At 37.2% G+C, this 17,624-nt stretch overlaps 1 protein-coding gene across 7 annotated transcripts in view; it reads right to left on the bottom strand.

Annotated features, from left to right (window-relative positions):
* Positions 1-1,847: 1,847 nt before the first annotated feature.
* JAK2 (Janus kinase 2) overlaps positions 1,848-17,624 on the bottom strand; it is a 94,358-nt gene continuing 78,581 nt past the window's right edge. For all 7 annotated transcript variants that reach the window (XM_072858729.1, XM_072858722.1, XM_072858726.1 and 4 more), the window contains 7 exons: positions 16,877-17,013; positions 15,464-15,653; positions 14,400-14,524; positions 9,772-9,944; positions 8,477-8,594; positions 6,598-6,711; positions 1,848-4,365 (listed from right to left, as the gene is read on the bottom strand). In XM_072858729.1, the coding sequence (XP_072714830.1) occupies positions 4,258-4,365; positions 6,598-6,711; positions 8,477-8,594; positions 9,772-9,944; positions 14,400-14,524; positions 15,464-15,653; positions 16,877-17,013 (965 nt within the window). In that variant the 3' untranslated portion in view covers positions 1,848-4,257. The remainder of the gene's footprint in view (positions 4,366-6,597; positions 6,712-8,476; positions 8,595-9,771; positions 9,945-14,399; positions 14,525-15,463; positions 15,654-16,876; positions 17,014-17,624) is intronic.

The raw sequence follows: 17,624 nt of genomic DNA, 5'->3' as shown, positions 1-17,624 counted from the left end.
AATATACTACCTTTACTTCGGTACATGTAAGTTCCTTCCAAAAGATAAACACTACATACGGCTATTCTGGGAAGGTCACAAAGTTGTAAGTGCTGTATTCCACCCCTTGAAACAGACCAGCTCTCTTCAGTGGCGATTTAAACACCAGTAATTAATTTTAGGTATTATATAAAAGAAAATCTTGGCAGGCATGTGCCATTCATTGTATTTAGTTATTTTATTTTCACTATCCAAACTCAAAAGCAACGAACAGTTAGGTGTCAGGTAGTGATACACAGTTTTCTAAAAAATATCCCTTTCATGTTCTCTTCAATAAACCATGAGTTCAAATGTTTGCAGTCCAACCACAAGTAGCAGGCATCTTCCCCCGCCCCGGGACTTTTTCTGCTTTAATATAAAGTATTGTAAACCTCTTACTCAAAAAGCAAAATTCAGAAAAAACTTCTTAGCCAAACACCTTTTCAAAATTGCTGTCTGGCATGGCACAACCTTAAGCAGTTTCTTTTGGTATTTTAATTCTTGTATTTTTCAGTCAGGTTAGGTCTCTAAGTATTTTAGATTTAAGGCAGACAATACACAGTTTAGAAATGTATTAGCACATATTTGTCATGGTATGGCATTTTCAGTAGACATCAGTTTTTCATAAATCATTGTGCATTTCACATTTCAGAAAGCTTCTTCAGTGTTGAACATCAGCCTTTTTCCATCAGTCTTCTTGTTGTTCTATGCTTCTACTTTTGCTCTCGGAACTCTATCCTCCAGGTGTTTGTGATCATATATTCCTGAAAAGCTTGCTTTCTTTACACAAGAGTTACATTTCTTCTTACTTCATCCAGTAACATCTTTTCCCATAAATTTCAAGGCAGTTGGTCAACATCTCAACTAAATGCAACAATTAAAAACTTAATTTCTGGAAAAAAATTAAAATAATTTTTACATATATTTTTACAGTTATATTCATTTGTATGTGTAGTAACAATTATCTCAACTATGGAAGTTTTTAATCAATACTAGGACTGGACAAGAATATGGGTTTCTCTTCCTGAAAATTCGTTCCTCCCCTGCTTACTACATGACTGTTGCAAGGTTGTGGAATATATTTAAAAACTTATTTTGAAACTTAACATATTGATACTGATAGACAACAAAACAATATTATACTAGACAATACTTGTTTGCAGAGATTCTATAAGATATATTGTGCACTTACAGAAAAACTCTTTCATTTCAAATATAAGTGCAAAGCAGTAGTTAATATTTTAATTCTACATCGTAGCAGCAGTCATGTATGCATAAACTAGCACTTTTTCTAAAAAAAAAAAAATCACAGCATTTTGGATAGCATAATAATTACACTAAAGTATGACAACTGCAATGCCAAGTGAAGAAAGTTTCTAAAACAAAGAACTGAATCTGTTAATACAAAGGCTATATAAAAATATGGCATTATACAATGCTACTGTAGATCTGAGAGCATTCGAAATGCAGTGGGTTTTGTTTGCTTTTTAAAAAGGTTACTACAATTGGCAGTAGCAAATTCAGCAAAATCACTGCATTTACATCCTCAACAGCTTTTTGAGAAAACCATTTGGTCTGCTCCAGGACCTAAACATTGACGCTGCAGATGATCACGCATCCCCCGAGAGTCCTAAGCGCTACTTGGTCCCATTCACCCAGCTAAGAATACTCATCCCGAATGATCAAGCCCTTTGCACAGACAGACTTGTTACAAAAGACTGTATGTTCGTGACCAACAGCACAAAATTATACTGCATTGTAAAGATATGGCTTTCTCTAAAAATTATAAAGTATTAAAGTAAAAAAAAATTCCACAAGACACTTAAAAATTATCCTTGAGTTCAGCACTATATTTATGCAATCAAATAGACTATGTAATCAGTCATACTGTAGTAGAACAAGAAAAAGACGTTTTATTCACTTGAAAAAATAGCAGACTGGAAGATTTCTTCATTGCATTACACAAACTTCCCTGAGATTTATACATAAATTATGTTTAGTCTACTATATATTGGAAACCAGTTAGCTACTGAGTGTCATACACTGCAAATTTTACATAATTCCTGCATATGTTATCCAGCTAAAATGCTGTTTCAATGCTTTAAAGCTTTATCTTCTTTTGTTACAAAAAACACATACACACAACAGACTACAAATGCAAAGACATTTTTTACACAAAATTTTAAATCTTCAAAGCGATGTATAGAAATGGTGAAAACAGACGTTAAGTCGAACAAAGCACTTTAAAGTTCTTTGCACCTTAAAAACTGATTGTGAAATTAGTTTTAAAAATTATCTATGCAAGTGCTTGGTGGCAAGAAAACCAACAGAAATAATATTAAATGCAATAGGCAGAAAGAGGGCTGATGCTGCCCTCCCTATTTAGCAATCTCCCATATTATAAAATCATAATTTTGTATGAGCGATTGTGGGAGAGAAATATCATAGTGGTACAAAACATTGCTATACTGGCACTATGTTACACTAAGTAAGGATTTTTTTTATTTTTTTATTTTTTAAAGTTGAGGTACTTAAACTTCTGATAACGTGGATGTAGTTAACCACAAATCTTAAGGAGGCCCCACAGTGAAAGTAACTCCTCTGTTTCACTGACTCACCATCACAAAGTTTAAAAATGAACACTTAATTTTAAATACAAATCTAGATGTCAGGTCAGTTTGCCAAGTTGTATATCCCCTTAATTGAACTTCTCTCAGCAAAAGTTCAAGAAGAACAAGCACTGTACTTTGCAAACAATAATGCTTAAGAATAGTAAAAACAAACAAACAAAAGATTATTTGAACTAAAAATAAACAAAACTTGCAACTTTACTGCTTTGAGATATGAGATTATCCCCAAGTTTTATGCCTGGAGGCAAAACCGAAGAGTTCTCTTGTCCATAAATTTTTGTTAGACTTATTTCTAAAGCCTAATTATACAGCATAAGTAATCTGTTCAGGTAGCTCTGATCTCCTTCCAGTTCTCAGTAACGGGGATCATGTCCTTCCCCCCTGCTGAGTGTGGAGCAATTGCACTTGTAATTCCTCCTTCCAAATAGCCTCATGTTGGATATTACCACAGAAAGAAATAGGAGGTAACTTGGGCCACTTCACTACAAAATAGACTTGATGTGGTTGCAACTGGCCCTATCGGATACTGGGCCACAAGCATTCTTTTCTGTGTACTGGAAGGAAGGTATAAGGTGATCGTCTTAACAGCAACATGAGGAACTGTGAAAAGGAGAGCATTTTCTAGATTTTTAATTCTGCTTTTAAAAGTTCCCAATTTATAGATACACTTATGACTGCATGAAAATTACAAAGATGGAAAAAATGAGAGAGCAGCATTTAAAAGCAGTATGTTTAGCTTTTTCATATTCAGAAACAAACTGAAGACACTGCCTTGTATAAAGTGGCTTCATTTCTACTTGTTATCACTGTATCTCCAATTATATAAAGGGAATCTAGTACTTACTCAACAGAGGAAAAGAAGAGTAAGAAAAACTGGATAACATGTTTGCTTTTTCATTTTAAATTAAGATTTTCACATGGATGAGTAGGTTTTCTGGCTTTCCAAATTAAGAACAATTTGCTCCCTTTCCCTCAAAATACTTACAGTACATCACACAGCCTATTATATCTCTTTGCATATATTGCTGGCTGATAACTGATTCAGACAGGCACATTAAAAGTTTCTGGGTTACATAACCACTTCTATTTTGTTATACAGAGAAGCCTTTTCTGCATCAACAATGAAAAAATTATAAAACTGTATTAACAAACACAAGCCCTTATGCAACACACAAAACAGGGTGCCAAGTCACTATATACTCAGTGTGAAAAGACTCCTAGAAGTCTTTTCTGTGCATCTCCATTTCAACAAGGAAATACACTGTCTTTTCATCTTTTAATCTCACCATATTTTAAATCACCTCTTTTTTGCATTGCCAAGTAAGGCAAATAATGGTGTTGTAGACTGACCATATATTAGATTATTTTATTTAGAAAAATAACTTCTCTCCCTATTGAGAATTTCAACATGTTCTCATAGTAACAAATATATCCTGATAAAGAAAACCAGCAGGATTCCTCCGTATGCAGATTGAGATAGGATATTTGCCACACAGATTTTACTTCCAGCAAAGGTAAGATGCACATTTGTACATGTCAATTATACACAGCAGACCAAGTACATTTTGTGCTGCATTCCAACACATCCTCTGAAGGAGGGACAGTTTTCTCATCCACCCATGTTGTCCCTTATATGATCCACTCGCTGAGCAAGATCCCTAAAGGTGGGGCGCTGGGTAACATTATTGTTCCAGCATTCTTTCATGATAGCATAAATCTGGAGAAGAAACAAAGAAAAACGGTAGTAGGTAAACAGATGCTACAAATAGTTAATAGTTACTTTGAACTGGTCCAAAGAACATCCAACTTAACTTTATGCTTCCAAGCAACAGTGGCACAAGAGTGTGTCTAAGTCTTGCTATACCATTCAGTTTATCTGCTTGATCCCACTAACAGCAAGAAGTGAGGATAGCTAGCTCTGAAAAAGCCCTTATAATAAAAGATATTTTTTTTTAAAGTTAGTATGGAAATTGACTCAGCTAGTTTTTGAAACTTTTGAGAGACTTATGTTATTTTGCTGAGTTTTTATCTTCTTGCTTGCTCTTATTTTTTAGAAAGCTCAAAAATGTTTGAAATGACAAATGCTTTACAAGTCTGACCAACAATAAGATTTACAAAGACAGCAATTCTAAATTAAGCTTCCCCTGCAACGTTAACATACACTTCTCCACATCTGTATATTGAGTTCTTAATTATTCTTCATATATAATGAGAAATAAGCCAGAAAAGTTACCGTGCAAACCGAATCCACTTCTAGTAGAAGTAGATTTAAATGATTTTTGGAAGAGATTTCCGTTACAACAGGCATTTGCAACAGCATTCTCTTTTCCCAAACATGTACCTGATACCTGGTTGCAAAACAACTTGTGAAGCTCTTCACCTGTACTCTTCTCACTAATTTAACCTGGATCATTATTACCAACTTCTCATACTTCCAACAATTTTTTACATGTTGATTAAGAACAAGCTGCACAGCTCCCAGGAAAAAAAGTAGCATTAGCTCCTTACTTTTCAGCAAATCTGAAACTCCTACATTGACCAAGCTGCTACAGACCCAAGTCTCAAGCAGCTTGTAAGCTACAGACATCTGGAAGATTCAATATCTGTGATGACTAGCCTTTCAGGATCAAAATGGGAAGAGCACAGTTTCTGACAAGAGAGACACATTTCCATCTTGCTTTGATATCCGAAGAAATGTCAGACATTGAAACCTTTGCATTAGTTTGGATACAGTTTCAGTAAAACAGACCATGTATTATCTTATACATATGACATTCAGATTATCTACAAAAAGCCAAATCTTTGCAATTCAACAATTGCTCTACTCATACGTATAAAGCAAGAAAGGTTGCTTCAGAGATTTCTCTTTTCATTCTCTGTAGACTATTTCTTCTGCCGTGGCTTCCCTGCCCCACCTGTACCATTCTTTCTCTTCTGTTAGACCACTTGACCCTGACCTCTCCTCTGTCTCCAGTTCTGAATGGATTACTTCTTGACTTACTGCCAAGTGTGCTTGATTTTAAAGGGATGCAGCAATTGATCTGAGCTGGAACTTATACATGTTAAAAAGCATAACTATTTTACTTACATTCTTTCCCTACTGATTCACCTACACAGCCCTACCAGTTTGACTCAAGCTGGAGTTCACCCTGCTCTGAAGAACAGAGAACTACAAGACTTAGTAGTAGTATTAAAGTATTTTTTAAAACATCTGGAGCATTAGCAAAAACAAAAGAACACTGAATTAATTTGTGTGCTCTGAGGATGGCTTTACATACATATACACTTCAGTATCTACGAAGAACATGAATACAAATCTGAAGGCCCTGAACACACAAAATCTGATTCATATACTTAACTGTGCCTACAGTCTGCAGGTAGCTCTTGGCTGAGAATGCTTGATAGTGAATAATATACATGATAAAGATGGGTATTCCTCTGCTTGAGCAGGGAAGAGCAAGATAAGGAAAATAATCAAGAGAAGGAGTTCTTTAAATCTTGGAATTAAATGTGAAAAACCTTACACAGATGTTGTTATCTGTTAAATGTTATAGACTTCAAAAGAATCCACAGTCCACAGCTTTGAACAAGAATCTCTATAGGGGACTTCCATGGAACAAGTACTATACACTAATCTCACTACCTTAAGAAATTTATATTTTTGAAATAGAAGCCTGAGTGCCTCAGTACAGCAGTCAGTCATAATAGTCCTACTTCGTATATTCAGAAAGACTACATTCTAGGCTCCTGAGGGAATGCAATCTAAAGAATCAGAAAAGAAATGTGATTATACTCATCATGCAACTGATAAAATAACAGCACAGCCATTCCGCTTGTATAAATACTTCCATAATCCAAGCAGAACGAAACACAAGGTTTGCATTTACCAGGTACTCACCCTGACTGAGCACCTTTCAGATTATAGTAACATATTAATACAGTACTTCACCTCGTCAGGGCATCCATCTGGTCTCGGCAGTCGTCCATTATTCTTCAAAAGCTCTATCAAATGAAATACAATCATCTGCCCTTGTTTATCATTCCCAATCATGCGCATGAATTCCTGAAACAGAAGGTCAACTGTCAAATAATTTTTAAAGGAAAAAAAGATGCTGCAATATTCTTACCATGGGAAAATTCTTAGTAAGAATAATAAATAATAATAAGAATAAATAGAATAGTATATAACAATGATAAAATTATAAATTACAAGTCCAGAGAATAGATCAATAATTACAGATTTTTTTGTGTGTGTGTATGAAAATAGAATGATACATACACACTGTAAAGTAATAAGTGAGAAATCTTTAAAAATGTTGATCATCATCTGATCAACACCTAATTCTAAAGAGCACGCTGAAACATTAAAACAAGATCTTGATGCTCTGAAAAATCCCAGTAAAAACAGATTAATATTATACTTATGTATTAAAAAAAATATTAACAGGATTAATCAGTAACTACAGGCCAGAAACAGTAGCATAATTAAAGCCAGCAAAAATGGCTTAGATAAATCTTGCCATCCAGAAATCAACATAACCCAAAAAGTAGATTAAAATCTCACTCAGTTTGCCAGAGATCAAAAGTAAATGAGGAATTACTATTAACTGAAAATAATTTCTAAGCACAACATAAAAGAATTATTTTTCCTTCAATGCTATGTACATTTCTTTAATGATCCTCGACATGAAAATGTGAAACAACTGTTGGTAGAACATGCAAATGGCCAAAGTTGGGGAAGCAATGTGTAATTATAAAGACTATGACAGTTAAACAGACCACTTTGGCTAATTGGTAAAACTACTTTTACTTGATACATACCAATAGGATAACCAACCTGATGAAGCGGTGAATGCACATGCAGACTTGATTTATTCAAAGTACCTTCCACCTGAGCCCATCACTTACTCTACCCACTTTCCATTTCATAATCCTTCTGAAGAACAACTCCAGGTTTATGTTTATGAACTGCAATGTTTATGTTATTACGCAGGAAGAGCTGCCCCTGCCTTGAGAGTTCTTCCTTGATATCTTAGTCGTATCGAATTACTAAGAAGCCCACTAAAGTCAATGCAGAGAGATTCCAAGTGTAGTTTTGCCTATCATCATTGTTCAGCTCTCAAAACTACATTTGCTAGCACTGAGACACTGGCCAAGGGTGAGGACAGCTCCAGGAAATATATAAGGCTCAACTCTCCTCTGTTATGCCTGCAGAGGACTGCTAGGTACAAGTAAGATCATGAATCTCATTTCCAATTGGAGAACTGTTATTCAGTGTACAAGTAGTATTTTTCTCTGTGCACTGTAAATTTGTCTTTAAAGGCGCCTGTCAACAGTCTGCAAAAAGCCACTCCCTTTCTTTCTTGAACTTCAATAACTTACTGACTTGGGTTCTGGTAATGTAACAAAATAACTAAGTTACCTTACTTAAATCAACTTGATGTTTACGTATCTGTTTGGCTCAGCCTTAGATTTAGAACAGTATTAAAAATACATGTCATGTTGCAATGAAACAGTTGCATCTGGGATTACTCTCCACGAAGGACGAGAAAGAACAATCCATAATGAGAGATTTTTAAACCTTTTTCAAACAGTTAGGAGCTACAGGATCTGCACAGACTATCAGGTAATTTTCAGATCTCCTTTCCTTCTTATGGCTTGATACTAACACTTTTTTAGCACATTGCTGCTTCTGATTGGATGCTGCCTCATAAACACTAAGGTATCTCCAGAAAAGGATCAGTAAATATCAACCTATTTAGGTACAGGAACAATCTATATCTTTTTGGAAATGTAAATAAACAAAAAACCATTAACTATGCACTTACAGCTGGTGGGCTTTTGCTCTTGTCGATATATGTGAAGAGTTCATACAAGACCACACCAAAACTCCACACATCTGAGGCCACAGAAAATTTGCTTTCTGTCAGAGATTCTGGAGCATACCTGCAACACATAGTAAAAGGAATATTGTTCTGTGTAACGTGTCTTTTTGGTTTTGAAGATATTTATTTTAATAAGGCTGATTTTTTTTTCATGAATAAGTGTTCTTTGTTCATAGGCATCAGCACATTCTCATTTCCTTCCACTACCTTCACTAGTAACTACTTTTAATGATAGTTAATTGGTATTGAAAATGCAAACCACCTTAAACAGAGTTAGTGATAACTGTATCCAAGTTTGGGTTTTTTCCAACAAAGTCATAGATATTTTTCTTATCTGTAGTGCAAGTAAACAAGATTTTGTGTGATAAGGCCTGGAAAGAAAGACAATTATAGCCCGTAAGCATCTTTCCCTCACTTTCAGTGAACCTTGAACTAAGTCCCAGGTACTTCTGGACTTAACTTTTACAACTCCCAATAACATCTACTAAGATGCAATTTTTTATTATTTATCCTTTAGATATGATGTTTTTACATTGCCTAAAGCAGACTAAAATATAGACTAAAATCACACGCACGGAATGGCATTTTTTTGCTATCAGGACATAAAATGGTTTTTATCACAGTCACCTGCCAGTGTATTTTCTAAGGTATTTCTATGTCTTTACATTAGAGAACTGAAGTATATATTTTGCATTCTGAATACAGTCTACCAATTTCAATTTCATAATCCTTCAGTCTCCCACGGGCTACACAGAGTGTTCTTTTCCTTTCCAAGCTAAGTGCAGCTTGTTGGACCATTACTGTATTTTGGAGTAACTTAGACCTTCTCTGGAAGCTCAATGCCCAAATACAGACATCTAACCGAATATTCAACCCTGCACTTTACCCAGCTAATTACAGTCCGTGGGATTTAACTCCACTTGGTCAACAGAGGGTCTATCCAACAGATCTCAGCTAGAAGACATGAACAACCAGTCTTTAGGGAACTGAAAGGTCCAAAACTCTGAAAGCATCCTGAGGAGTGGGCCCTTTTACACTTCTTTTATCTTTGAATATCTTTCTTGTTGCATACCCTTCCTTTTAAATATTTAAATATTTTGGTAATTTTTAGGTTTTTTTTTTAAATATGTTGAAAAGTCCTATGTGGTGTTCTGTAAAGTCAAACGTCATGCATGTGACTTCCAAAATGCTGGGCAACTGACAACATGCCACGATTTCATATACCAAAGAAGACTTACCAAAATATAGGGCTTTCACCAGGTTCTTTTACTTTGTAGTATTCTTTGTCTTGTGGCAAGACTTTTGTCAATCCAAAATCTCCAATTTTAACTCTGTTCTCATTCTCCACTAAGATATTTCTTGTTGCTAAATCCCGGTGAACATATCTTTTTGTACCCAGATACTCCATGCCCTAGGTGTAAAGTTCACAAACACAATAGGAAAAGAGTTACTTTTACCATTAAGTAGCTGCACTTCCCTAAAGGGATGAATTAACATCAAAGTTAAAACCAAACACAGATTGTTACGAAAATCGGTGTGCTTGAACATTTGTCTTCTCTGAGGAGTTACTTCTTCCAAGTGCAGGGAATTCCCTTAACTGAAAGGAAGTCCTAGACTGAGGGAAGTTCCCTAGACTGAGCACCTGTCAGAGCCAAGTGTTTTATGAGTACGTAGCTGGATAGCTGTTACAGCTCCTTTCTGTAGCCAAATGCAGTCTGCTGGTGATAGACAGAAGGAAAACAAAATTTGGCTAAGCTACACAGTCCAGGGCAAACGAGAAGACTGTCCTATTTACACATTTCATTTAATCTTTTTTCTTCACTTTGTACGTCTGCTTTCCTGGTTGCTTTATGAAACTTTATATTATGATTCCTTGAATTTGACAACTATTCTCTGACTGTATTCCCACCTGTGTATCTTGTTTCTCTTCTGCATGGACCATTATTCACCAACACAGTTCCGCTCGTTGTTATATTTCTATGGGTTGCTGTAACAAAAGATCGGTCCGAAGTCATGTTGTCTTTGCTGCTGCTGATCCCCTCTTACCAATGCATGTAATTCTTTTTGCTAACAATGAAATGTGGAAGAAGCCAGTGTGTGTAGCAGCATTACTAAAAGAAAGAGGTCTTGCTTACACAGCAATAAATGGTGTACAGAAGGCGACACTGCATAGCGTCAAGAGATACCCGACTCTACGTGAAAGGAAACACAAAGCAAGCTGTCAAGAGTTTCGTGAGACAGCACCTCCCTCCTTCACCACAACCGAAAAGCAGTAAGCCATGCCACGAGCACGGCTGAGCTCGGAAGTGCTGAACATCAGCGTTATACTATTAATGCCAGCGGGCTCCTTTCTCTCTCTCTCCGTGTTTTGCAGTGAGGCACCCCCGAAGCGGTTCGCCCGCCCCAGTGCGGCAGCTGACCTGTGACCTCGCCGCACCGCCAGGTGGCGCCGCTGCTCACGTGCACCCCCTTCCACAGGCCCCGCCCACCCACTGCCGCCTCGGGAAACGCCGAGGCCCGCCGGGCCGACGTCAGGCCCCGGGGGTGTGATGCAACCAGTCCACGCAGGTGCTGTCACTTTTTATGACTGCGGCATACTGCACTGAAACCAGTCCTAGAGTTTCTCTGATGCCAGTCATTTTTCTGTTAGCCTGGAAAACACCTATTCTAAGAGACAGGCTTAACTGAAATCACGCACGTTCTAAGCGGAAATCATCATCCTGTGGCACTACTCTAACAATGGAGTTGAGTTTAATTATGGGATTTCAAATGCTTCTGTCATTGAAGTTGGGCTCTCCAGCAAGGACATCTGAAACGCTTTAAGCATTAAGAGAAGGAAAAGTAAATTTATTCTTTGCCTCTTCTCCTATCAGCCGGCATTAACAAAATGCAGGCCTAAAAGAGCAAAAAAGAACATCCCAAAAGTCAGATGCATGGAGAAGTTAACTTCCTTATTTGCCGTTCTATTGTCACAACTCTTTAAAGTTGAATACAGAGCCCAATTGCTTGCCACCAGATAAGCTGTACTAATGGTACAAGCCGCAGCACGTGACAGCTGCACTAATTTGCATCTACAGAAACATCACCACTAGCAAATGCCATCTCTGAAAATGCTGCTTTTCACAGTATGAGATATGCACAAAAAATATCACCTTTAAGTCAGGAACCCTTTCTCAGCATAGCAGTAGCAAGGAACTAAAACACAGCAAGCAAGCAAACACGCTCATCTTAACCCTCAGGTACAGGCATGCCTTCATTTCTTTCATACATTTGAGAGAAGAGCAGCAAGGCAGAGGGAGAAAGATTTTTGTATTAAAAAACCCAAAATAACAGAGTGACAGAAATGCACAGCAGAAAGAAGAGATGCGAGATGCTGAAAGAGCAAACATTGCAAGAGAAGCAAAAACAGGTAAAGGAAAGGGGGAAATGTGATCAGCTAAAAGAAGGAGGAAAAGCATTCAGATTTCATTTTCTTAATATTAGGTACTCACTATGTTTTTAATCAAGTTGTTCTGAAGTAACGGAATGCTGCAGATTAGAGTGAAATCTTAAAGCAATCAATATACCCTCTGCTTTGCAGGTCGTACAGCAACAACAGTGCGAAGCAAGATACATACACTGTAATTCTTAGACTTTGCTTCCCTTAGAAGTGAAGAAAAGATACTTCTTTAAGAGCAAGTCCTATATGCGGACTTCCCACATTCTCATACTGTGTGTACCTATGCTTTGTCATGTGAAAGCAGGATGTTTTCCCACTTAAGCATCTGCAGAAGGCGTATTCTAGCTCCCTTCCTCTTGGCTGGTGCTTGGTACTTAGGAAGCAGTCATTTCATCTGCTATTTTGATTTTTCATCACCATTCTGAAGACCTGCAATATTTTGATGGTTCTTTTATGTATGTGTATGTACACATACACATTAAGAACCTTTTTCTTTGTACTTTCTGCATACAGTTCCTTTTCCAAACTTTCCCGACATACTTGCACTGCCTGCAGAGGCCAAAATCCCCCTCCCAGTCCTCCTATCAGATACTTCTGTTTCAGACACCAGGGTCCTGAAATACCTTGCCACTCTTGTTCCTTCAGGCTTTGCATAAAACTTTGGATAAGGCCTGAAGACTTACATATGCAAGCTTCACAGCTTCTTATGAGAGTGAACAGGGCAGGCACCTTACAACCCTTCAGGTCATAGGCTGAGATGGCCACAGAATAAAACAGGTAAGTGGTTGCAGCCTTTGTGTGTTCAAAAATCCCCGTTGCACCTTTATTCTAGGAAAGATTCACTGTCACTGTCCTCCTAGGTGGCCCTGAGTGTTACGACTCTTCCAGCTCTTTGCTTGAAGGAAGATTGTTTTCAGTAACTTACCAGCACTGATAATAACAGTTATTTTGTTGCAGAAATAATACTGAGAGAATTTCTTATGCCTGTTACTGGAGAACGACTTCTTGTTTTGGAGACGCAGATCAGAGGGCTTTTTAACCCTCTTTGAGTGGGTCATGTGTTCAATACTTCTTCTCTGTGAAAAGACTGACACTTGCCACAGACTTGTGAACATTTTCTGTTTTCCAACCTCATTGCACATTGCTTGCCCATCAAGGAGTTTTTGCTGGAGACTACCCACCTAGACCTGCTTCAGTGAAGCACATGAGTAGGTGAGATTAGCTGCCAAAGCTGCATGCAGCATCCTTCTGTACATGCCCCAGGTTCACTAGCTAAAAGGTTTACTGAGTCAGTCCAGTTTCAAGCAGGGAACTATCACGAAAGTTTGAATGCTTGGAGAAGATCTTGGCTCTGGCAGAGACTCTCCTGCCTGATTCTTGTCAGGCCTTTTCTGTGGATATTGCAGAAGGAAAGCCTTCTGCTCTGAACGTGGCAGGGTGCAACTACCAGACACAAGAGTATCTGTGGGCTACATACCCTGAAGAATACTCATTAATTTTAGGTGACCTACTGTTTCCATGTCTTTGATGTGGGTATTGGGGAAAGGAATTTAAAAATGTTTCTGGTACATACCTTGAGGGGGTGTATATGGCGTGTATTTTTTTTTTTTCTCTTTTTCTCTCTTCCCCCTGCCTCCCCCCCTTTTTTTTTCCTTTCCCCAAACTACCGAACATGCAATGAAACCTAAAGTGTCTGTAGTTTCTTGTATCTAAAGCATAACAACAGACTAAAAAACAGTGTAGGCATAAGCCCTCTTTCTGAGGAAATGATATATCACAATAAAGACCAGATGTTTGCCCCCCTTTTCAGAATTTTATGAAGGATGTTCAGTACCAACCGTTGAGACTACCAAGTAATTTATTACAGCTTTGGGCACTTCTATGGCCTCTAGTTCTTCATACAGAAATCATATATCTTTGCTCTTTCTGCTAAATAAGCTAATATTATTTACAGTATAAAGTAAATTTCTTAAACATATACATGCTGGTATAGTGGTTTTATAGCTGAATGTCCAAGTTTTGAAAAATCAGTTATAGTATGTCATGAACAGTTTGCCTGAGTGAGTATATTAACTGCTACAAAACTTTATTTCAGCTCTCATTAGGCAGAAAAGAGGTTTTAATTCTTCAGAATGAAATACAAGCTAAGCAACCTATAAACCAAACAAAAATAAATGGAGTATATTCTGCCTCAGTCAGCAGATAGGCCAGTCTCAGCATCCTGTATTAAGATACTCAGAAGTTTGTCCAGTTCTTGAGCACATTAATACATATTGCTACTTTTCTTAGGGTTATGTCGTGCTAGCAGCCCAAGAGTATTATGAAACATACACCAAAACAATCAATGATGGTTGTTCTAAGACAAATGAGACGACATCAAAGAGACAAAAATTTGTTGAAAAATATAAATCATCTGAAGTTTCCTACCTTGCATATCTGAGACGCATACAGCAAAAGTTTCTTGTGGTCCAGCCTTTCCTTGTGTTTCTGCAGATAATCTCGTAAGCTTCCATATGGTAAATATTCCATAATCAATCTTAGATTCCTACGACCTTTCACAACAACAAAAAATACACTTAATTTTTCTGCCATTTTCCAGTGACAAGTTTTGAAATATAAATATTTACAAGTGTCGATGAATAAAAGTAATAGAAAATAGTCTTAATACAAAAAAACCTAATTTATTATATGTACATCACTATGCAATTTTTCATATATTAGTTAACTGCATTTGTTCAGGAAATGCCATTTATTTAAACATAACAATAACATGGATGTGCTTGATATACAGAGCATCACTAATCAAGATCATCTCATCAATACGTTAGCTACTATTGCTAAAGAAAAGCAAGAGTGCCATCTGTATATCTGTGTTTATGTAATTCCTGCTCATTGTTGAGATGAAACTCAGTATGGCAACTGACATCAACTGGTCAGCAATTTTACCATCTTTTAAAACTTAGTATGATTTTGAACACAAGATTTTTCTTTTTACAGTAAGATTCTGGGCAGAACCTGTGCTTTCATTCATCAAGTTTAACAGCATCAACAATTCACTCAAACACATGTGTTTCTGAAACTTTTTCCTGTCTAGTCTTTTACTGCACAGACTGTACAAGAATTAGTAACATCCATTCTGGGACATTACATTGAACAAAAAACAACAACAGTTACAAAATGGTTGCATTTTCCCACTTAACCCTGAATTTTTTTCTAGGATGACTTTTACGCTTTAAGATAAAGAAACTGGGTAACTAGTCAAAATGGTACTTTCTCTAAATCAACCAAATTATGCTATGAGCTGATGGAATAAAATGTCCACCTTGTACTGAGAAGTAGTACATGAGAGACACCACTTCCTTTGATTTGTACTCTCTAAGTCCTGGTAAAGTTAGGACACGTCAGTGACTTCCATGAACACTTACCTCTCTGAATTTCTCAGTATGCATACTTAGGTGTACACTGGAAGGGGTATTCAATATGGCACATACCTGCACTGTAGCATACTCCTTTGTATTTAACAATGTTATCATGCTGCAGAGATTTAAGTATTTCAATTTCTCTTTCAAAGTCCCTAAGGTGCTCTTCTGTGCTATGTTGCAGCTTTTTCACAGCCACCACCTCCCCAGTATTATCCTGCAGTGGGTCATACCGGCACATCTCAACACTGCCAAAATTTCCCTAGATCACAAATGGAAATACTTGAATTAAAAACAAGTCCACATTATTGTCTCTTTCTTAGTGCTTGTTCATACTGCCTCAGTGTTCACTGTATTAGCGCTAAGGTGACCACAATTAATTATTTAAGTGAAATGCCACAAAACCTCCCTGAGAGGAAAAAAAGAGTGCAGGAGCACAGGTAACAGTTCTGTAAGAATAAGAAACATGTTCTGTGAAAGGAAGCGAACAGCACGGGAGGAAACAAAGACAAGGAGAGGGGGTGATGTCCATTCATTTTCTGCCCCTTCATCACAAATTTCCACTTGCACTTCCAAGTGGAAATTTGTCAGCTGGCATGCTACTTTTCCTGCACTTGCAAACCCTCCTTCATTTAGGTTCCTCTTGGCTCTTAATTCTCCTCTGTTTCTTGGTGGTTCTTCCCCCATTTGTTTCAATGTTCCCCCTTTCTCTGTTTATATTTTCTTCATCTTCCTTTATGCAGTCATCACCTACCACTGTTTTCCTCTCCCTATGCTATGCTACCATTTACAGTCAACAACCAACCATCTACCAATAGAAGTAGTTCTGCTACTTTGCTTTCAGGCTTGCTTTCACTAGGTACTTGGAGTCAAAGGAATATATAGCTACCATGTCAATAAAAACCATAAAACAGCAAGGAACCATTCTGTAAAAATGGTACTTGGTGAAGATCTGCCAGCGGCACTTGGTCAACTGTCTAGGCATGCTTTCACACAGCCAGGCTGCAATGACTTGTAAAACTAGTAACCAAATGCTGATTTCTAAAGCCTAAAAAGTTCAAGGGTTACATATATCTCAAAGACGTTATTGAATTTAGGGACAGTATATTCAGACTTCTCAGAATATGCATGCACAAAAAACCCCAACCCCACTAGTTCTGTGCAAGACTGCCCTGGAACATTCTTAAATGAATACCAAGTATTTAAAAAAAAAAAAGTCAGATGCAGCTCTGCATTACTGAAAGAGATTCTAGCTTTTTGGTGGGACTGGATTCATTCTAGAGGTCATCTATCTTTCTTCTATCTAATGATATGGTGAAACTGAAAAAAGATCTAAAAGGAACTGCATGTTGTGATCAGATATGACTGAAATTATTAATTTCTGTAACAGAAATTTCAATGTAAATAATGTATATGGGGTCATCGGAAGATAATGGAAAAAGATAGTTCTTTCCTAGGAAATTAGAGAATTTTGAAACATCCTACCTTGCCAAGTTGCTGTAAAAACTTAAGATGTCTTTCTTCAAATTGTGTTGGGTCCCGATCTTCAAAAGCGCCAGAAAATCCAAGTGCTCCAATTCTCATATTTGGCAACATATCACTTTCTGTCAACAGCTCGTAATCTGAGGGATAGGAGGAAGAAGGGAAGAGAGAAAGGGAACAGGAGGCACAGAGAAGCGAACAGGAGAAACTTATTACAATCATGGCATGTTCTACCTTCGCTTGGCATACCCCAAGCTAAGTAGAATATTAACAACCACCTTGATTTCTATATAGTGGTTTGCAGTCAAAGACAAAGATGTATTACAAAAAAGTCAAATAATTTGTTTTGACTCATAGCAACTCTTGCTTTAATTTCCCAATTTTATTTTTTGCAGGCCTATTGTACTTCAAATTTAGCAACTATTGTGCAATGACTCCACTGCTGCAGAGGGGAGAAATGTAAACTTCACAAAGGCTTGTGATAACACACGTCTTCCACTTGGAAAAAAGGAAGATACCTATTTATTTTATTGAGAGAAAAAAGACAGTCACAAACATAACATACTTGGTTAAGAGACTAGAACGTTTGGGATAGACATTAATCAGACCAGAAAACTGCTTTGAACAATAACACTAACTTTTAATGTGTTCTCTTTTAGAACAAACTAAAAAGCAGTAACAGTGTCCTTATGAACTTAGATTTCCAGGGCTGCTTTGGAGAGTGGTTGTGGGTCAACATACCAAAAAGGAA

The sequence above is a fragment of the Ciconia boyciana genome, chromosome 4 (genome assembly GCF_034638445.1).
Source record: "Ciconia boyciana chromosome 4, ASM3463844v1, whole genome shotgun sequence".
Classification (NCBI taxonomy): domain Eukaryota; kingdom Metazoa; phylum Chordata; class Aves; order Ciconiiformes; family Ciconiidae; genus Ciconia; species Ciconia boyciana.
The sequence above is the reverse complement of the archived record's forward strand: the minus strand, read 5'-3'. Positions and strand labels throughout refer to the sequence as shown.